Raw genomic sequence first — 23,457 nt, forward strand, 5'->3', positions numbered from 1 at the left:
TATATATATATATATATATATATATATATATATATATATATATATATATATATATATATATATATACTTGTTCTCACGGGGGGGGGGGGGAGGGGGGAGGGGGGAGCCCCTCCTTTAATATTGCTTGTTCTCATCAGATTCACCACGGCTCGAACAGCTACTTTCGAATATGATCGTTTTGCACTGTGTTAACATGTTAAGATACAATAGTATTGATATAAAATCTGGAGCATTGTGGCGTTTTGGATTATCGCAAATAGCAATATAAAATGTGTATGATATGAATCCAGTTCACTGTTACTCAGAAAGACGTGCCTCGCTTTCGGTCAAACGGCATATTTGCAATTCTTCAACCATTACCATAAAACTCCATGACTGCGAGATAATGTCCAAAGCAAATATGAGACATCAAACTGTTTTTTGTTTGTTTTGTTTTTAAACAACAAACTTAACTTAATAAGAGGAGGTTGCACTGTCCTGATTCTAAAATAACACATGCATAATTAAATTGTTAAATTACTGCAAAATCAAAAGATGTGACTGCAGGATGAGATATTTGTCTGGTGATGCTGCAGATGAATGACACCATGGACATTTTGCCAGACCTTGCACAGTCACCAAAGAGCGTGAGATGGATTTTCCCGCACCGTTTTGGATGACGCACGAGTATAGGCCCGCATCTTGTATCAATGCCTCATCAACAGACGTACTGGAGGAACCTTCCTCGATGGACACTTTGGCCTCGGGTATCACCTTATCTGGAAAGGAAATCATGGGAATCACAGTGGCACACTCACAAACAGATGTAGTTATAACCAAAATATGGCTCAACATTAACATTTATAAGAAATGTACAATCATGATTCATGTCGTCGTCACTTTCATTCCATGGTCGATTTTGAAACTCTCCTTTTTACTGACAATTTTGGAATGAAAACAGATTGTAAACATTATCAATAACATTAATAAATCAGCTCCTATAATGTTACGACTTTTATAACTTTGCTTCTGGAAATTTCTCATCACGAGAAACTTCCCTTTTGGCAAGTCACAGATTTCGAAGAAAATGTAACCCACCGTCTTTTTGCCAAGTGACATCTGGAAAGGGTTTTTCAGTGATTCCACATTGCAAGATCGTCTGACCTTCCAGAACACAGCAATCCGAAAGGGGTGATGCAAACTTTGCAACTCGGTCAGATTCTAGGCATCAAGAAAAAAGTTGGTTTATCAGTACACGGCAAATTAAAAGGCCTGACAGTATAGCTTAGAGGTATGCACACTCGCCTTCAAGTTGTGAGGACCCTTTTGCCAGCATGGTTAGTAGTGGACATTAAAGATCCCAAGGTGTCTTTGGTGAAGAGTGAGTGAGACATCACCGGCAACCTTGCCAAATTACATATGCCTTCCCCAATTCTTTCGCATTTGGCATGTGTGGTAAGTATGGTAATGACCCTTTGAGTTGTGGGTGGCCTTGATCTTGCAGCGGACTTAAATAGGCTGATGATAACGAAGATGATGATGATGTTATTTAACCCCTTTCGTACAACACTCTTAAAATCCCTCCAGTTGCTTCAAACGCTATGTGCAAATCTCATGACGGGTTACATCAGTTTCAATGTATTTTAGGTTCAAGTAAAAGGTCAAATTATATGGCAGAAAAAAACCACAGCAACATACAAGCTTGATGCAGTTTCATGCTAGTTTGCAATTTAATTCATTGTTGCAATGCTTCACCCAATCATTTAACCTCACCACATATCCATAATTTGTTCCATCATCACTTAATCAATTTGGACATAGATCACATTTTCATGACAAATCACAACTCAATCACAACCTTAATGTTGCTCCATCCATCCATCAAGACCATACTCTGTACAGAGCATCAGTGCTGCCAAAGCGGTCTCCTGGGCTATTGGTCACAATCATGGATAGGTCAGTATTCCAACACAGGTTAGTCGATGGTTCAATCATCCCAGCAAGCTGATACTCATTTTGCCGTCCTCAGAAGGATGACAGGCTATCGATCCCACCTGGTATTAATTCAACAACCAAGCAGGATTTCAACTCAGGATCCGAGGATCCCAAGCCCACCACCCTCACCATTAAGCCAACACCAGGCAATGTTGCTCCTTCTGATATATATGCCCTAAACCTTTCCTGACTCATGAATCTTCAACTTTGTGATGGTTAATGCAAATTACATGGGTTTGCAATATTGTATACATAGACATTCGTGTCAAATATTTTTAAATCGGAAACTTTGTCAGCGATTCTTGTTTGCAAATTACCTTTATGATGCAAACCTTGAACGGTGAGTTTGACATCAGCAGACACTGTTGCCACACTATTTGTAACTTGACAGTTGTAAGTTCCGTGATCATCTTGGGAGATCTGGTGCAAAATGAGAGCATGTTCTCCTGGACTCTTTTCAACCATCAATCCTTTTTCCAAGGCTTTACGGTCTTTTCCTTCCTTGAACCATTGTATTGATGGCTTGGGCTTTCCAGTCACTGTCATCAATAAGGTAAAAACAAATTTTTGTCCGAAACTAAAGGCAACTTTTATGACATGGCCATGCATTATGTTCAAATACAGTAGTCAATCGTTAGGCAACACACTATTCAATTTCCTATGATGAAGTAAAACTTGCTTTATGCATTTATGCTTCATACGTGTTTGTCCATAGTTTACGAACATCCTTGCCTTGTATGTGATATATGTATGTGATATCTCCTACAGGAACCATGTATCACTGTCCAAAAAATATCAACACATACCAAGCAAAAGTGGCTGCAGATATCAAAGTCGACCTTATAAAATGTATACTATTTCACGGGAGGTGACAACATAACTCAGATTCGATGTCCTTATATGGTGTTATTTTTTTTTCCCTTTCTTTGCTTTTTGAATGAAAAAAATTTTTTTTTGATGCGCCACATTACTTGAACTCTCAAGCCAATATTAACATCGATTTTACATTAAAAAAGCAGGTAAGTACTTTTTCATAGTTAAAGGATCATGGAATAGCTGAGAATGCTGGATGAAAGGTCAATTCTAAAACAATCGGGAGAGGAAAAGACGCCGCGAATGGAGAAACAACAAGGGTAGAAAAGCCTGATGCGAAGAAAAAAAAAAAGACTGGATAAATAAGAAGATAAAAATATACGATTCCAAATGTAGATAAATCGGGTAGGGTATGGGAGCAAAAGGAAAAGGAGTCAGCAATAATAAAGCAGGAAATGAGTGGGGATCAGGGATGACATAACATGGTGGTGAGTCGATGTCTTGACGAATCAGCTGCCTTACAAGAAACTTCAATGCAGGAATAAGCCATTAGCTTATCAAAGCTCACAGAACCAGCTCCCTTACAAGGAACTTCAATGCAAGAAGAGGACATTAGGCCCTCCAAAGGCCACAAAAAGCCTGTGTTGAAAGGCAAGTATAGCTTGTGCTTCACCTCTTACCTCGATACTCCAATCATCCTCAGGGTTTTGGACTTCACAGACTCTGGAAGAGCAAAATGATATGCCATAGCAACAATCCTCATAAGAGAATGATACTCTCTGGAATTGCTGATAAGTGCTTTGCACATGATTAAGAGCTGAGGATGAAACCATGACAATGGAAAGACTTGGTTCTATGGAATAAAAGCCAAGGTGATAGGTTGTCCTGGAGGCCAACTAAGAGATGTGGACAACGCAAAGTCTTGGCAGATTGTTAGGTCAAGGAGTTCCAAGGACCACTCTGTCAAAAGTTGATTAAAATGAAATGGACATTTGCAAGTGGTCTTTGTGTAATGACAAGGCAAGAGTGAATGACATTCTAGAAATGAACCTTGCATTCTTAGTTATTGACCAGATTGTTATCTTCTGTAGATTGAAAGAAAAGGATGCAGCTGCAGCTTCTCTATCTTTAGGCAGAGAAATTGTCTGGCACAATGTTTGAATTTTCTGCAAAACAGCAAAGAGGATCTAATAAAGAAATAGGTTGAATCCCCACACAATGACACGAGGGACACCACACACTGCTGAAATTCATGGAGGAAATCTGGCAGCTTGTGTTGGAGAGGATCTTGAATGCCATTTACAGATAGCTTGGTGAGGAGGACTGCATGGATGCCTAGACTTTGTCAAACACATGAGAAATGTCGAGTGCGACTGCTTTGTCTTCTTTGTGCTTAAGGTTCAGGGCATCCATGCATTGTTGGATTTGTAAGAGCATGTCCAGTATGTGTCAATGACTGATGACAAATGAACAATCTAAAATTAAAAAAATGGAAAATATAGACAAGACTTGAAGTCTGCTGCTATTTGGAATTCTTTCACCGGTGTGCTGATTATGCGAAGAAGGCAAATTTACGAGGGTTGTATAAATCGTATACATTTTTGGATATGTAATTCAGAGGGTTGGTTTTGTTACCCTTCTTGTGTATTGCTGTGAGATTAGCCACCATACACAAACTTCTGTGCAGGAATTGCAGAGCAAACATGAACAACCTATAGTGGGGCAACTTAGCATAACAATTGTGCATTTTGTGAGGAAAGCACCAAATTTGGCACACTAGTAGCCTATCATATTATGAACAGATTTGGATATTGGGCCATGTCAAAATTTTTGATGGCAGTGGAAAATGGCTGCCACAGCCATCAGCGGCTGAATTTGAGATGGCCCAATATCCAAATCTGTTCATAATATGATAGGCTACTAGTGTGCCAAATTTGGTGCTTTCCTCACAAAATGCACAATTGTTATGCTATATTTAGCTAAGTTGCCCCACGACTAGTGCAGGTACATAATATATGAGAATTAGAACACTAACCATATAAAGACAGGTTGTGGATGAGGTATCAAGGTTATTTAGAAGATTTAAAAAAAACTTTTGTCGGGGGGGGGGGGGGGGACATTTCATTTACTCCAAGAAGCATCCTGTAAGATGGAGTAGAGATGGGGGCAGAGATGAGAATGTGGAGTAAAAACTCCATTCATGCAACTCCAGTCTTGGTGCACGGTGTTATCCATTTAAAATTAAAACCTTACTTGTTTTGGTAACTAATGAGGATTAAACAGTGATAATGGGGTTGCAGCTTTGCATTATGCACAACATATAATATATTCACATTTTAATACAGCACAAGAAGCAAATATAGAGGGTGTTCCAAAAAGAGCCTGACAACTTTGGTTGTTAATATATTTAGTAACGCAGACGATACAACGATACCCTTTGATTTATATGATACAGAAACCCGTAAAGTTTTCTTGATTTTCAAGTCTGGTGGTTTAATGTAAAAGAAAATGGCGACTTCACAGGAGAAAGCTCTCGGTGTGTCGAATGGTTCACCGAGACAAGATCCGACATGCAAGTTCAGCGTAATTTGCGTAAAAGATATGGAAGGAATTTGCCATCACAGACTCATATCAGAGAGTGGTACAAGAGATTTCAGGAGACTGGAAGTTGTCAGAAACAGAAAAGTACCGGTCGACCAAGCACAAGTGCAACAGACGTTGAACGAGTGTGTGAATCATTTCAACAATGCCTCAGAAAATCAATTTGATGCACATACAGAAAACTGGGACAACCAACCAGCAATGTACACAGGATTTTGCATAAAAGACTGAAAGTTTATGTCGATAAAGGTGCAGATTCTGCAGGAACTCAAACCAAATGATGGACCCAAACGCAAGGCATTTGCCTTGGAAATGCTGAATCTCACAGAGGATGACAAAGGTTACCTGAAAAAGGTCACGTTCACAGATGAAGCTCACTTTCATGTTTTGCGATGAAGCTCACTTTCGTGAAGCTCACCATCGGGGAAGGTCCATCCATCCATCCATCCATCCATCCATCCATCCATGGGGACCATACTCTGTGCAGAGCGTTGGTGCTGCCGAAGCAATCTCCTTGACTATTGAGCACAATCCTGGACAGAGCAATCTCCTTAGCTATCGGGCATAATCCTGGACAGGGCGTCACTCCGACACAGTATACCAGCATGCTGGGACTCATTTTGCTGACCTCGGAAGGATGACATGCAGAGTCAACCCCACCTGGTATTAATTCAATAGCTGAGGGGGATTTGAACTCAGGATCCGAGGATCACAAGCCCACCACCCTAACCATAAAGCCAACACCAGGCATGGGGAAGGTCAACCGGCACAATGTGAGGATCTGGGGCTCTAAAAACCCCCACATGGTCATCGAACACATACGTGACAGTCCGAAGGTCAATCTGTGGTGTGGCCTTCTCCATGACTGCTTGGTGAGTCTGTTTTTCTTTGTAGAGGACGTAGTGACCTTAACAATTTACATGAACATGTTGGAAGGACTCGCCTTCCTACAAATTGAAGACCTGCAGCCCAATATCATTCCTCAACAAGGTGGCACTCCCCCTCATTTGGGCCTTAGTCATTTGATCTGTACTGAATGAAAAATTTCCAGGTTACTGGATTGGCCAAGATGGACCAACCTCCTGGCCCCACAATCATCAGACATAACCCCCCTTGATGTTTTTCTGTGGGGGTTTGTTAAAGAAGTTGTCAACAACACCAAGGTGACAAACCTGCAGAAACTGGATGTGTTTCTGCATCATATAAATCAAAGGTATTGTTACGGCTGTGGAAATTCGCAAACCACCATTCAGGACCCGTAGGTGAGATATCTCTTAAGTACATGTGTAGTTAGCCCAAACCCGTTGTCTAGAGGGAATTTATGTGATTCATTGGGGCTGCGACACTTTGAGATAGCCGTTTTTCTGTTCTATCTTTATTTTGAACCAACCACGTCTCAACTGCAATCACACAACAACCACCACGCCAGCCATCGTCACCAACTGCAACCACGCTCCAACCCTCAGACAACAACAACAACGCTAACAGCCACGACCTTTACCTTCACAACTCAATCTCACATCATCGCATCACCGCCATTCCCAAACGGCACCATAACCATCAAACCGCCACTGAAAACCCTCCACCACCTTCACTTCTCTCCTTCTACGGCCACTCCCGCACCACCTGTGAACACTGAGCGTCAGGCTGTCTTGGGCCCGTTCAGCAATACGCACCGAGCCGCGAGCGCAAATAGCGGCCTTTCCGAGGGAGAATTCGGATCAAGAACGCTACACGCCCACTTTTGCTCCGTCCAATGAGCAAGCGCGGAGCGGCTTGGCCCCGCCTCCAGGCGCGTCTGTAGGAAATCGATATATGCAAATTCTAGGATCAGGGGAGGTTCACGCCCCCTTTCCTCCGACCAATTGGCGAGCGTGGCTCCACCCCCGAGGTCATCCTGATCCGGATATTTGCATATTAGCTGCTCCTGTCAGCCTATAAAACGGCGAGCGCAAGGCGAATCAGGGGAGAAAGAGCGAGTCGAGTCATCGGTGTGGCAGAGAGTCAAGTCGAGTCGGGTGGCGAAGTCATCGGTGTGTCATCGAGTTGGGTTCTGGAGTCGGCTGAGAAGAGTTGCGGGAAGAGGCAAGGAGCTCGGGTCCGAGGCGAGAAGGACGGCGGTCGGCGACGAGGTCACGGTGTGGGATCGCTCGTCGCGGGACCCAAGCCAGCCAGCCATTCTCTCTCCCCCAGGGCATCAACAATTCCCCCTTTCCCCGTGCTGAGATAGTGCAACAAGGGGACCCCGTTCCCACCCCACTCCAAACGTCGTGCCAACGAAACCCGCCAAGGAGCACGGAGTCGGGGAACAGCCACGCAGCCACATCTGCGGCTCGTCCGCCAACGCGTCACGAGGACGCGGGTAGGACCCCCCCGGTCTCGCGGGCCTGGCCGCTCCTTCAGGTCATGCGCGCATATTGGCCTACAGGCCCTTCTGCCCCCTTGTCTATGAGGGTGGCTTCTTTCCTTGGCTTTTGAGTAAATGTGTGTTGGCGCCGTCTGTAAAGTAGAACTGTATAAGTGTTGCCGTGTGTGTGCGTAGTCGGTAGTAACTCTGCGTTGTCGTTGCTTTTGTTTTGATTGCTATATGTGCATTTTGACTGTTTGGCTGTATATGTGTGCTTTCCGTGTGTCGCGTAATAAATGTGCTTTGTGTGAACTGTTTTCTCGTTTCGCTTCGTCTTTTCTTTATTGACCCTCCATCCTGCTTCACGTAAAGGGTTCGTAGTGGGCTTAATACGCCCGGTAATTAATCGGAACCGTCGAGGCCGACGATAACACCGCTCGGTTATCACTGTAGCATGGAACGGACCGCTTAAGCGGTTCGTGTCCGGAGTCGACCTGCAGCGAGGTAAGATCGCCCGGTTTACCATCCGCGTGGGTACTTAGGTCGGTCGAGTTTGGCGAACAACCCTATCCTACGCGGGTGGCCGATTGGCACGATTGTGGTGAGGTCGAAAGGCCCACCCGTGACTGGCTCCGGGTGATAGTTCCCGGAGGGTCACGACTGAATTGTCTGTCCGGTGGGCGACGCGGTCGCGATTCGAGTGACGTGGCCATCCGCACGCCGGCGGGTGCGAATTCGCAACAGTATCATTGTATCATTTGTGTTCCGAAATATATTTACAACCAAAGTTGTTCGCGTCTTTTTGGAACACACGCATACAGTTCCAAATCCACAGCTCATGAATACAAACACCAAACCTGAAGTCAACATTGCATCTTTAACAAATAAAGTCAAAGTAACAATTGAACTTCATACAATAGGAAAAGACAAAAATAGGTTCTCTATATTTAAATTATCAATTTCGATTTATTACATCTGTTCTAATTTCGAGAACACCTTTGATCACAGTCAAAAATATGAATGTTGGAACAATCACCAAACAATTTAACAATCCTTCATTGAAGATAAAGTGCATGTAAAAGCTGCTGAGACCTTTACAAGCAATTGAATGATGAAATATAATTTGATGTCAAGTAACGTTTTGCAAACAAAGTATTATTCCTTGCATTTGCAAGAGCAAAAATTTACCTTTACATGCAAACTCCACAAGGTCACCCTCGAGAGCATCTTTTGAAAGTGGTAAGGAAATGAAAGTTGGAGCCAAGTTAATCTCATCTTCATCTTTGTTTCGCTCCAAATTTTCAGGTCTAGAGAGATGAAGAAAAGAGAAGAATAAATGTTAACAGGGAATTCTGATTAAATAATTACCAATGTCATCGAAGGTGGACGAAGGTTATGTTTTCACCCCTGTCTGTTTGTCTGTCTGTTTGTGAGCAGGATACAATAACAAATACAGTAGATTCGATTTTGGTGAAGATCTGGATCTGGACGAGAGAGTTAAAAAAATTTTTTTTAAAGTAATTCTTCACCATTAAGAGATGGGGCCAAAATGAGAGATCACATGATATTTCAAAAAGTTGTGGACGAGTTATGACAAAACTTGGATGAGTTGGGTATGTGACAAGTCCAAGCCAACTAGATTATGGTTCAGTTTCGGATACAGATCCGGCCTATCGGTTGGATACAAAATGTAAACTGTTCAGCCTGTTGGAGGTACGCGCTCTACCAAGTGCTGTTCTAGTTGCTACATGCTTTAGATTACAATGATCAAATATACAACATCAGGAACTCCATTTAAAAGAGGAGAACACTGGAAAGGACACGTCTGAATAAAGAAACTACATTTAAATTCTCATTCAAAAATTCCTTCGCTGTCTTACCTGGATGTCAAACGAGTCTCCTCATAAAATGCTTTTATCACAATAAGGCATTCCTCACATCCCAAATGGAGGCAACTCAAAATAGAACAGGCACAAGTGACTCAAATAGGAAATCGTAAGAGACTATGGATGACTTTTCCTCTTGCAGAGAATGTAGTTATAGCCATTTATGAGATCATATTTATCATGAGACACCCTTAAACTATAGCAAACTTGCAAACAAAGTAAGGACAGCCATTTACAATGTGATTTTGCCACAACAAATATAATGAACAGTCAAAAACGCTAAATAAAATACCAGGACATCCTTCTGAAGATCACAATGATTACAAAATAAACAATCAATATCTACATCAAAGACGAGACACAGTTACTCTCCCACTCTTGCACAAACTAAGAAAAGGCATTTCCCTCTTCCCACGTGAATATTCTTGAGAGATGCATTTAAAATGAGTAAACCAAGGAAAGCAATTCCACAAAACTTCTCTGATGGTGCTGAAACCAGAGATGTGACACATCCGCAAAAGGGTGGAAACAAAGTCCAATCAGGTTCTTCGACAACGAAGAGTGGCTTGGTAAGTCAGTGGGAAAAGTGCTGTTACATTTCCCTCACCAGTGTGGATTACATTCCCAATGGCTGCTCAGTGAGAGGTGTCAGTCGTATCAGATGCCTGCGATTGACCGGCGACCTTTCCAGGGTTGGTTCTCAGCCACATGAAACGTTCACGGCCCTTTGTGAGCACCATGGTGTTCAGTGAAGAGTATGGGCCCACCAACCGACCTTTCTGAAATAGCTGAGGATATCGCAATCCTTGTTCGAAAAAAAACTAATATTTTTTGCATTCAAGTTGAAGGTTGTGTTTTGACCTTTCAATGATATCTCCTATTGTGATGTCTTCAGTTTTATTTATGTATTTGTTTATTTTTTTTCTACATTGTCCATGCTTGCATGAGAGCTAACACACAACGCACAACAGGTGGGGGGGGGGCAGGAGACAAGAGGGGTGGGAGAGGGAAGGACAAAACAGTGGGGAACATAGACATTATATCTGTGGAAGGGAGAGGGATGGGTGGGGAACATGGTGTAAACAAGATGGACACCACAGGGACTTTCAGGACCTTGCACGACAGGGAACGTTCAGGAAGAAAGGCAAGGAATTTGAAGGAGGTTGGTTTGGGGTGGATTAATGGGTGTAGAAAAGATTGTGGCTTTGGATGGGGGAAGATAAGAGGTGGTGTTGCACAGCTGTTTTGAAGACCTGGAGAGAAGAGTGCAATTGAAGAGAGTGTGGGAGTCTGTTCCAAAGGTGGGGAGAAAGAGGAATGAAAAAGTGAAGGTGAGCAGTGATTCGTGATTTTGGTAGTTTTACCAGAGGGGGGTTGTTGGCGGACTTTGAGTGCCGTGCATAAGTATGTGGAGGCCTATCGCAGACAGAGTGTGGGGGGGCAACACCGGAGTGGAAACGGTAGAAGGCAGAAAGACCACTGACCTGCCTGCGCTGAGGGAGTGAGGATCCCAAAGACGCAGCCTCACTGCGGGGGATACCAATGATCCGAAATGCCTTGGTTTCCACAGACAGCGTGAAGCCGAGAAAGGTGAAAGGCAGGAGCACCAGCCCAGAGGGGAGAGCAGTACTCCATCAGGCTGCGGACGAAAGCTTTTATTTGTATTTGGTCAGGAGCTCAGGTGGGCCGAGGAAGGACTTTGGACAACAGAGGATTCCCAGTCGATGAGTGGTTTTGGAGGCCATGTTGGATATGTGGCTTTGCCAGGAAAGATCATAGCAGATAGTGAGACCCAGAAGCTTGAATGAAAGGACTTCTTCCAGAGGATTGTTGAGAATGTAGAAAGGACCGGGTTCCAAACGGTCCTTTTGGAGAGACAAAGTGAGAGTGTGAGAATTTTGTGATTTTATCCAGATCTGCAAAGACGAAGAAGCTGCTGCTTGCCAGTCTGAGGGATGACATATGGTACGGCAGAGGGTGGAGTCATCAGCATAGAGATAAAGAGGATTTTCCAGAGAGTAGGAGAGATCATTGATGAAACCAGAAAAAAAAACAGGGCCCAGAACACTGCCTTGAGGAACTCCAGCTTGGGCAGGAAGAGGGGATGAGAGAACTCCATTCAGGGCCACACGTTAGCTGCGAGCCATGAGTTTGGTAAGATTTAAAAAATTAAAAGATGGCCTTGGGTACCATCGGAAGAGAGTTTGGTAAGCAGGGCAGGGTGCCAGGCCATGTTAAAAGCACGTAATATGTCTAGGGATACGGCTCTGATTTCACGTGTGGCATTGAGTACCTCCATCCATTGTTGGGAGAGCAGAAGCAGCATATCCAGGGTAGAGTGACCTGATCTGAAACCAAATTGATGATCGGAAATCAGGCCATTGGAGAAGAGGAAGGATTTAATTTCTGAAGCAATGATGGATTCCATAACCTTGCTGATGATTGGGAGAAGGCTGATTGGTCTGTCGTTGCAGGGATCTGTTTTTGCACCTTTTTATGCAGAGGGGTAATGTTTGCTGATTTCCTAGCAGATGGCAGATGATCTTGAGCAAATGAGAGGGTGAATCGAAAAGAGAGAGGGTGAGCAAGAGCAGAGGAGCAGGTTTTTCGGACATGTGGGCTGATGCTGTCTGGACCGGTTGCAGAATTTTTGCAGAACATTGTTGCAGAACGTCTGGACCAGTTGCAGAACAGAAAGCAATAACCTTCCGGACCGGTTATTGCTGAAGTAAAGAAATCTCTCACAGCTGAGGATCTCACATGAGGTAGACCTTTTGGCTTTCCCCACATAAACCTGAACACCATCACAAGAAGTCTTTGTGGGAAGCATGTTACTTCAAATACCAAGAGATTAAAAACAAATGGAAAGGGGCAACAATGGGTGGTTTTTTAATATGGTCAAGGATTGGGGCAAATGCCCAGGCAGGTGGGTGTATATTTTCTGGGAATGTGCAGAGAGCGTACTTTTCTCCTCACTGTTCAAGGGATATCATAGGCAAATACTCTCGGATAAGAGCAAGATACATACTCCACATCATCACATTCCAGCTTATTTCACAGATTCTCATGGGGATGGAGACAAGGAATTGTGTCTGCTGGTTCCATGGCATTGCCTCCCACAAGAAAGAAATCACAAACCACAGGAATGACGAATGGTGGCTTTTTCAAAAAGGATCTGAAGCTCAAGGAAACTTTGTACACAACATTCATGCAAGAGAAGTACATTGTGAGACAGTGTACTTTGCATATTATTTTATCAGGATATTAGCAGAAAATGGACAAAAATGTTAAGGTGTATTCGAAATAACAAAGGGACCGAGGCCACGCATTGTCACCAGGAAGTCATGCAATAAAACCTACACAGGAAGTATCTATAAGCTCAAGGGGTATTGACCAATACAGATATAAAAACTAGAGTCAATTATCACCAAACTATTTACATGACATTTGGTCTGGCTCAGAGTGTCAGGAAAATGGAAAATAGTGTAAATGTCACATCTTGTAGTTCCCTCACATTTTTGTTCAAATGAATTGCTCATCAACTCAATCATTGATTCACTTCGAATATATCAAAAGTCCAGTATCAAGAACTTCTTCTTCTTCGTGCATATGGTAGCTTAGCTGCCAGGTAGCTATCATTTTAGTGGGGCACAACTACGCTGCTGATGCTGTGCCTCTCTACCAGTACACTCGTACTCATTTCACCAACCTCAGAAGGATGACAGGCTGAGTCAAACCCACCTGGTGTTAATTCAGCAGCCAATGGGGCTCGAACTCAGGACCCTAAGATCCCAAGCCAGCCACCCAAACAACTAAGCCAACACCAGGCTAATATCAAGAACTGAGACTTAATCCATCTGATCACAATCAAATTTTTCATTTTACATTCTAGTTTGAAAAAAAAAATTCACGAAGCAGCAACATGCAGCTTCAGTGAATTTGCCAGTCATCTCTTTGGATGTGGCCTCGTCTATAACTCATGAGTGACATCAAATGTTTGATAACCACTCATAAATCCACCAATACATACATGACACAGCACGTGTTGCACAGCCATTCATGAACAAGACACCATGGCAAGCACTCGGCATCGTTTCAACATTGACATTCGGTTAAAATTACATCGTGACACCGAACAACAACAACAACAACAACAACAACAATGTGCAGACCTTGAAGCTCAAAGAATAAACATCAAGTTAAAAATCGGTGAATGTTGTTTCGATGTTCAACGTACATTTTTGCTTGCCGAGATGGTTACATGTACATAAATTACTCAGACATTTACTAAAGTTGCATTTGATGCTTAATGGTACAAGAAGATGCAAGAAGAAAGATAAATAGATTTAAAAAAAAATAATGATCCGGTCCAGCAGGTCTTTGAAATTTGACTTTTGTTTTACTTTGATAATAATCATCATTTCCTCGAATATACAGAATTCTTTGCAGACTTACACGTACCCCTGAGGTGTCGTAGTCTCTTTCCTCTTGGCCAAAGGTTTTTCCTGTGCATCAGTTGTACTGGGGAGAGAAGTGGCACATTGGTCTTCAATAATCTGGTAATTTAGGTAGCCTTCATCATCAATTGGGAGTCAATATCAACACTCAAATAAAAGGCCTAACCTTCCTATTAAAGTGAGAATTGAGGTTGAAATACATTATCACAGTATGCATGCCTATCCAATGTAAATGAACCTTTTTAATGGATTAGTTAGTTTGTATTAACCAAGCAAGTGCATTTTTAATCATAATTGATTTTCAATTATTTATGGCGAAGCAGTGTGGCTAAATAATTAAATAAACGATTGGAGACTCCATCATGAACTTAACCTCAGCATATGATCAGCATTGGATCAAAACGTTTAAACAGGTAACCATAGTAACACAAAGACAGGTGGAATGTCATCAAAATGATACAAAGACCTGAAGACCTTGCTTTGGGTGAGCACTTACTTTGTAACAGCTGTCTGACTTGGGGAAACTGTAAGCGTGGTGCAGGCTGGAAACACCATAGGTAAAGAAGATGAGTATGTTCGGTAGAGCAAGCAAAAGGGAAGAAAAAAAAACATTTCCTGAGCACACGTCTTCATTCAACAAATGTGACGGTGCTAATTTGAGTGGCACATACATGTTGCTGGTTTCACCACCAGCTCAGCAATGGCACTGGCTTGGCCTGCTGAACTGGCGAGCAAACAAGAATAAGATCCGGTATCTTCAAGCAGCACTCCAATCACCTCCAAGCAGTGCATGCCTGCCCGCTCATACATATGGAAGTGCTCGGAGGCAACAACAGGATCACCCTCCTGTACACATGTACACACCTCATAATACGAAGAGCATAGAACAAGGGATTTGTGAGTCAAACAGTAGGAGATATACACTCGATGACACGATTGCACCAAGTTGATAACAAAGTCACTTTTTCTTTTTCTTGTTGTCCTCTCTCTGAACATGTTTCACTAAAATGTTTTCTTTATCTGACACTTCATCTGCTTTACACCACTGATGGTGATTATCAAGTTGATTGGATACAGCTTTGCATTGAACCAAGTCCTGCTGATCATGGCAAATATGTAACCAACGATTATATCAAAGGCTGTAAGAGCTCATGCAGTGCAAAGATGGCAAGATCAAGCTTTTACAGCCTTTGGTACAATCGTTTTCCCAGAGACCAGATTTATTATTAGATCACGAAATGATTGTATCAATACTGTGTATCGGAAGCACTTTCATGTCAACACCCCCTCACACTCATACCCCACAACCACCCATCAATGGAGACACCATCCTACCTTGGATTAACATCTGTACAGCACATTAGCAAAGCACTCGCTCTTGAGCTATCAATATGAGGTATATTCTTTATCATTATTTATTGATAAAGAATAAACCTCACATATAGTCCTCATGTTTAATCTAATAAATCAATATGACGTATATTCTTTTATATTTTAAAACAGCATAGAAATTGTCAGATTGTTTTGGGGATATCAAAGATGAACTGTATATATATACTAAGATCATCATCCATAACTTCCCACACTCATTTCGATTCTGACCTTGGTCCAGGTTACTTGTGGGGTGGGCCTGCCTGTTATTTTACAAGAGAAGCGACCGGTTCCACCCTCGCGGATTACAGCACGAGATGGCTTACTGATGAACTTGGGAGGACTCTCTCCCCAGATGCCTCCACAACTCTCTCGTGCTGTCCCAGAAAATCTGCCATGTGACACACAAAGCAAAGAAGGTGCTTTTCATTTCTTTATCTCTTGCACAAACTAACCAATGCAAACAGCATCACAATCAAAGGCTTTCTCAAAATGAAGCACAGGGAAGTATTTCAAGAAATGGAAAAAACAATCTGATTTTGAAGAAAGAGTTCAGTTTACACCCCATGTAAGGAAAAAAAAAAAAGCTCCATCAAAAATAAGATGCAACATTTTTTTTTTTATTGATATGTTTGATCATAGTGGAGCTTGTACAAATATCACGTGACCCATTTATCCTTTCCAACTTTAGGAGATGATGGAAAATAAACATAATATAACTTATTTGAACCTGTGAGCCCGGCAACATGAGCTCTACACTCAGAAGACCAGGCTAACAAAGCCAACATCTTGTTTCAATAAGGGTGACAAACAATGTTCATGTTTCCGAAAATGACTAAAAGTAAATGATCCCGGTATAATTTCTCCCCCCACTGCACCCTCTGCTCCTTTCAATCTTTATTTAAATCCACCATCGTTCAATTCAACGATCCTCTTTCATCTCCTCAGTCTTTCTTTCAAACCCACAGGTTTGTTCTCGTCCTTAGGTGCATCTGTCTTCATCACCACTCGTATCCACTCATTCTTTTGTTATTTACCACCAACTGCCCGTCACTCACCGTAAACAATTAATCCTCCGGACTGGCACCAAATTACTTTCCCACATTCTTCCTTCCCTGCACTTCCACATTTAGCGTGCAGGACAACGCTTCTCCAGTACGAAGTGTGGTGCGATTCTTTTCCCATGTGTGGTGGAGTGCAGCATGTCTGGCATGCACAATACAACACAATCCTTTGTCACCTCGCTGTCCCCTTAATTCACCATTTTTGGCCTGTTCAACAATGCCTTGACTTGGAACAGGCCGCAACGATTTTTCGTGACAGTTTGTTTTATTTTCCACTTTCTTCACTCATAGCATTACATTGCAGATAGGGTGGATGAATGCCTGTTCGTCATACCTACACTTCACTGGATACATTACAATGCTTATAAACAACTGGAGACGCCAGTGTTTGTAGGTGGTTTATTTCATTTCCGCACATACCATAACCACTCGAATCTCTTAATCTCAGCCAAATATAAAATTTTAAACTTCCTAATTGACTTCAGCAGTAGTTCCGACTGCTAAAAACAAGTGTTCATTTGTCCAATTATGTGGTTGCCTGACATTCCGGGCATCTCCTGGTGCATGGGTGCATACATGGTGCAAGGTTTTTTTTTGTTTGTTTTTTTTTAAACAATATGGCTGCCGAATCACGTGACCGATTATGTCATGATTTTTTTTCTGTGGACCATTTTATCCCTACATGACCCTCAAAAATCTTCATACTGATCATATGTAGCATTCTACGTATGCAATTATGATGTCATAACAAAGGCACCTATGACGTCATTAAAAATCACTTATTCCCCACGAGTACTTGCCATGAGCCAAGTTTCAATTTTTTCCTTGGTGCGGTTTCAGAGATATAGAGGTCCAAAGTTTTTTCCATTTTCAAACATGGCTGCCACACCACATGACCTATGGCATCATATTTATCAATATAACATTCTACATGAGTAGTCGCACCTATGGTGAAAATTTCCTCTCAATCCACCAAGCGGTTGCAGAGAAAAACACAAAAGTTCTGTGCGAACAAACAAACAAGACAGACAGACAGAAACAATCTGACTCAAACGCAATACCCTCTCCTTCAGCAAGGGTAATAACATGAATGATAATAGCATAATATTAATGTGATTACAAAACAATATTAAGACTAATAATATCCCCTCTCCCCCAAAGGATTTTACTTCCTTGGACAAACACCATGTTAACGTCTATAGATAATTTATCGTGGTGTATCGTGGGGCAAAACCAGAAGTAAAATTATTATAAACCACAAACACGTATGATTCCCTCTTTAAACAGTCACTATTGATGTTTACCACTAAACGAAATAAATCTGCAGGATTCCCGACATCCTTGAAGCATCATATGCCTATCGCATCCACCACAAAATAACGGACCCGAGACTAGATCCACTCTAATCTATATACCCCAGAGAGGAAAATAACATGACCCTTCCTGTAGCTCCAATCAGGGGTGAGTGTACTAGTACAGAAAAACATTATATGGAGATCAAGGTTACAGCTGGGTGTGCTCCAGGTGTTGGAATGGCACCCCAGAGTCTGGACACGAGTTCCCTCGATGCCAAATGGGATTACCTGGAAAAAGAAAAACAAGAGGAACCAAACTAACCTTACAGAACTGTGGAATGTACTACAGGACATTTGGCACAATATTCCTGCAACAGTGGTTCAGTTGTTTACAGGAAGCATCGGTGAAAGAGTGATGGCATTCAAGAAGGTAAATAAAGGGTCTCAGACACATAGAGTGTTGACTGATACAATGAAATGACACTGTTCTTGTTCGTTACTTCAGCAGTTTGTTTCATGGTAATTTACAAATGCTGTTAATTTACAATAGCAAACACATATGACTGTTAGCACTGAAAATTTGATGAATTTACCCGAAAGTATTAATATAATTGGAATACCCCAAACTTTTGCACATAACTGTATTGTGTGTGTGTGTATGTATCTATATATATATATATATATATATATATATATATAAATATAATGTTGTTGTTGAAGAGAACCTTTTGAAACACACCTGGTCAGCTTGGAATTCCCTGTCATTCGATGTTCATTCGCAGCACCAGCTGTCATAAGTAGCAGAAAGAATAAAAGTTTATGTACAAAGTGATCTCATCAACGCACACAAGAACAACTACAAACAAATATATATGTCAGATTAATGACTCGGCTTCTATTTCAAGCCAGACTTCAATTGGACCGATTTTGTGGAATTATCTAATAATTATATTCAAGGTGGCCCAAAAATCACGCCCCATAGGAATTTTAATTAAAACAAGGGAAAAATCATAATTAATGTTGAAATACATAACATCATAAAATAAATGTTTACCTGAAGTGACAGACATTTTTAAGAATAAAATTATTCTCGTAACAACATTATTTCAGGAAAAATATTATTTCAGTAATCATTCAGAATCGTACGTGGCGCTAGTTTAGCTAAATCCCGATGGGTGTCACTTTTGGGCCACCATGTATATAGTGGGAGAGTTTGTGTCTGTTTGTTCATTTATATTTGCTTCAAAAACAAAAAAAAAAACTACTGAACCAAATCCAACCAAATTTTGCATGTTGCCTCAGATACCCCAAGTGTGGTTTCTGTCTGGGTAGCATATCTGGGAGAGGGGGCTCAGGGTAGGCAGGAAGACCCCAACTGTCTCTCTCTCTCTCTCCATGTAAATGTGTATCGTGTAGCTCTATCCAGTGGTATCCGGTATTAGAAATCATCATCTTCTCATATGAAGAAATTTTAAACAGCTTGATAATATGCATTATGGTGATGTTGAAATCTGAGTGATAAAAATTCAAATTTTCTAAATGTTTCATTTACTCATTTTAAGTGGAGGTCCAACATAGAAAAGTGTCTGGTTGTGGGGTTTTTTTTGTTTGATTTCTATGCATTCCTAAACCGCTGGATGGAATGAGATGAAAACTGGAGGTTTTACTTGAGGAGGTGTGGGTTTTGGAGGGGGAGGGTGCAGGGAGGGTTTTAGGTGGTAAAATAAATCAAAACCCCAGGATTTGAGATGGGGGGGGGGGACTCAAAATCTCTCTACTTAAACATGTGTCATATGTGCCACCTCGTGTGAGCCGGTATTACAAGTCATAAGAAAATATGCCACAGATGTCATAGAAGTGGGTGAATTAACCTGTCCGTAGTGACGGGTTCTTTACCAGAAAATTAAGTTATACATTTTCCCTTATACTTGGTGCATACAACAAACTAGGGAGTTCATAGAACACATTACCCCATGCAATGTTAAGTATATACTTCAATTCAATTAAAATACGATTTTAAAGATTGTTAAAAAAACATTCTGGAGGTTTAGCATGATTGAAGCAGTCCTTTACACCACCCTTATATACCACCTTATTTAATACATCCAAGTACTGCTAAACTGGAGGTTCTTGGAAGTGACAACAGGGTGATTTGCCTTCTGCAATGTTCAAGTATGTAATTTGATTTAAATAAAATAAAGAGTGTAAACGTCGCATAGATAAATTAATTCCAGAATTTACTGCCATTGATGCAGTGTCTATTGCACCTCCCCTCCACCCCTACCTCACATTACATTCGTTATTCATGCCTGGTATATGTGTCCTTTATGACATCCTCAAAAACAGTAAGTTTCCTGTTTAGAATGATTTTCAATCTTGTTTGACTGCCAGGCAGGCAGACAGAGTTTTTTAAAAGTCTCACTCTCCCCTGTGAATGTGCAATCAGGACGAATTCAGAGACAAAGTACGGTAAAATGGTTCATTACCCTCGCCAAAGGATTCAGAGAGGTTTTTGCATTTGCTCTCATTTGTTTGTCTGTCTTTCTGTTTGTTTGTTTGTTTGTTTGTCTGTCTTTCTGTTTGTTTGTCCGCACAGAACTTTTGTGTTTCTCCGCAACCGCCTGTCGGATTGAGACAAAATTTTCACCATTGATGCGACTGCTCGTGTAAAATGTTATAATGTTATTGAAGATGCCATAGGTCAATGGGGTGTGACAGCCATATTGGAAAAACGGAAAAACTTTGGACCCCTGCATCTCTGAACCTGCACCAAGAAAAAAATTGAAACTTGGCACATAGCAAGTACTCCTCATGTGGAATGAGTGTGATTTCTTATGACGTCATAGGTGCCCTCGTTATGACGTCATGATTGCATATGTAGAACGCCACATCCAATCAGTAGGAAAATCTTTGAGGGTCATCTCGGGATAAAATGGTCCACAGAAAAAAATAATAATGATGTCATCGGTCACATGATTCGGCAGCCATATTGTTTGTTTGTTTTAAAACCTTCAAAAATCTTCTTCTCTGTAGTGGCTGAACAGATTGAGGCGTAACTTTACATGTATGACTGCCTGTCCATGAGGAACAAAAGGTTCACGCATACGTTCATCGGTCATCTGGTTAAAAATGAGCATATTGTAGCAATTGGTGTAACATCCAAAGACAGGTTTCATTGATGAAGAAGTGGATGTAAGATTAGAAAAAGTTCATTATTTGACATTGTTAGAAAGCAGAAAGCTTTACAATTATTCACAATCTTAAGTGTTGATGTTGCCATTCGGATAGAAGGTCAAATATTGCACCAAAGGTTGTGAAAGCTTTTTCATTGGAACTAGTTTCTCCAGCTGTCAAATCCAAAGGGATATCAGCCAATCAACACATCCTGTTTTCTTCTTGCATTTGGTGATGTGCCAAAAGCTCACACCAAAACAACACCAGCTACCTCCATTCTATATATTATAAACCTTCGCCAAAGTAACACTGGGTCTGAATAAAAATGATGTTCCTCGAAAACATAGGATAGAGTCATCGGATGAAACACGAAGAGCACGAGAGCAACCCTTACACAAGGGTAAATACAATGTGTAAATCAAAACCTTTCACATATTTTGACAGAGCGTTGTTGCACAAGGTATTTAAAAAGAGCAAAGATCAATAACACCTTTACACACCTCTGTCACCATCACCATCAGCCTTTCAATTAATATTAACTTGCTCAATGTCAAATATGCATTCAAAGTGCTATCAAACAAGTTGTGTGTCACCCATGCCTCATTTTTTTTGTCTCTTTAAAGTCCTTCGGCATACGTCTGAGGTGTCACATCGCTTTTTAAAAGCAACTACTCCTTAAAAAACGACACTGACTAAAAATTATTGGATCATTACTTACAACTCTGGTGGCAACACGAAATGAGAAAGTGGTAAATTCAACAACAACCACAAAATTAACCTATCAAGTAGATTAACCTCTCAACCCTCCCTCCATTCCACCCATTGGGATTAAAACCCTCTGTTACTGTATTAAAACCTTATATAAGCATATCAGTTTTATTATGGATGACCAAATTGACAAATTTGATGAGGAAGACAGCCAAAGAGAACACCAAAACAAGTGGGGGAATCAATAAGGAAGTTTCCTTTCAAAAGTTTGTTTTCTTTTACTTTATGTTATTTGTTTCCCCTTTTACTTGGATGGGCCAAATGACATAGAAAGCATAGAATTAAAGAATAACAAAGAAAAAAAAATAAATGACAAGCAAACAAAGAACTAAACTAAACAACAAGCTGGCAAAACTGACAAACAAAGGTCGGAAAAAACAACTAATTGTGTCAAACAAAACAATATGTACAAATATGCAAAAACATCCGCTCTCCTGGACCTGGCAAAACCCAATTTCCATCCAATCTCTTCTGCTTCTCTTCTGCCTCCAACTGACCCCTCTGATAATGTTCTTAAGAGAGTCAAAATCTTTTTTTTTTTTTTTTTTACTGTAGTCAGAAAATTAACCGAATGCCAGAGATTTTGATGACTTCACCAGGCTGACAGACAGAGACTGCAACTCTTTTCAATCTCCCCCACATCCCATATCGACTCTGCCAAGGGTCTTCCCCTCTTCCCCGATTTATCCCATATTGTCTAACCCTATTACATCCACCCTCTCTGCAATGTAATAATAAATCCTGTGGGAAGGCAGTGAATATAAAAGCAGCTTGAAAATTCATCAATGAAGGTGAACCTGCTGAAGTCAACCTTGGGTCATTCAATGAAGGTCATGAAGTATTGCATAACCATCCTCAGGTGAAACATCATCTAGCTTATGTCAAGGCTGAAATCTCGAACCTGCCTCTTTCCTATGTGCTGGCGGCACGTTGTTAAGTCTGTCTGTGGTATATGCAACTCCAACATCCCCTTCCTCACCTCAAAAAGCTCCACACCATCGCATCTGCTCTGGACAAAAGCAGAATGGCTCAATCCAGTGGATGCCTCCAAAGCTCATGCACTCAACCCATTCTTCTCCGTCAACATCACCTTACCCTGTCATACGACTTTACTTTTTTGCCTGAGAATGTGTAGAACATTCTGGTTAGCCATGTTGACATCAGTGCCCATATTCTCAAGTCCTGCAAGGTGGCTCACACTTTTCCTCTTTCCGTTTTCTTCAACCTATCCTTCACTTGATGCCACTTCCTGTTTGTTTGGAAGAAAGTATCAATTATATCGACAACAAGGGCACAAAAAGAGAAACTTAACTACAGGCAAGTAAGCTCACTTCCAGTTATAAGCGAAGTCATGGAATCAACATTGCAGGTAACCTCAAATCTTTCCTGCTTCAAACCACTTGATGTCTGATCATCAATTTGAATTCCATCCTTGTCACTCAGCTTGGGACAAACTGTCGCTTCTCTCTCAACAATAGAGACTCCAAATCTCAAACAAGAGGTCAGGGCTGTGCCTCTGGACATATCTCTGGCATTTCATGAAATCTACACTTCCTTCTGCTTGCTAAGCTTTCTGCCAATGGCCGACAAAGTCACTTTTACAGTCATGTTTTAAAAAATTTCCAGTCATGCAGTCAGCTCTCAATGGAATCCTTTCGTCGCCTTTCCCATTAGAGGCTGAAGTGTCCCAGGGCATCTTTGACCCAG

At 41.4% G+C, this 23,457-nt stretch overlaps 1 protein-coding gene across 6 annotated transcripts in view; it reads right to left on the reverse strand.

The window, feature by feature from the left end:
- The window catches only part of MYLK (myosin light chain kinase), a 213,325-nt gene that overhangs the window by 123,645 nt on the left and 66,223 nt on the right, over positions 1-23,457 (reverse strand). For 5 of the 6 annotated variants that reach the window (XM_085873203.1, XM_085873199.1, XM_085873202.1 and 2 more), the window contains 9 exons: positions 18,548-18,596; positions 15,681-15,840; positions 14,750-14,924; positions 14,575-14,620; positions 14,083-14,142; positions 8,924-9,042; positions 2,292-2,513; positions 1,078-1,200; positions 606-758 (listed from right to left, as the gene is read on the reverse strand). In XM_085873203.1, the coding sequence (XP_085729329.1) occupies positions 606-758; positions 1,078-1,200; positions 2,292-2,513; positions 8,924-9,042; positions 14,083-14,142; positions 14,575-14,620; positions 14,750-14,924; positions 15,681-15,840; positions 18,548-18,596 (1,107 nt within the window). The remainder of the gene's footprint in view (positions 1-605; positions 759-1,077; positions 1,201-2,291; positions 2,514-8,923; positions 9,043-14,082; positions 14,143-14,574; positions 14,621-14,749; positions 14,925-15,680; positions 15,841-18,547; positions 18,597-23,457) is intronic. The other variant, XM_085873200.1, reaches the window with a different exon arrangement.

The sequence above is a fragment of the Eptatretus burgeri genome, chromosome 3 (genome assembly GCF_056783735.1).
Source record: "Eptatretus burgeri isolate ZD-2024b chromosome 3, Ebu_testis_v1, whole genome shotgun sequence".
Taxonomy (NCBI): Eukaryota; Metazoa; Chordata; class Myxini; order Myxiniformes; family Myxinidae; genus Eptatretus; species Eptatretus burgeri.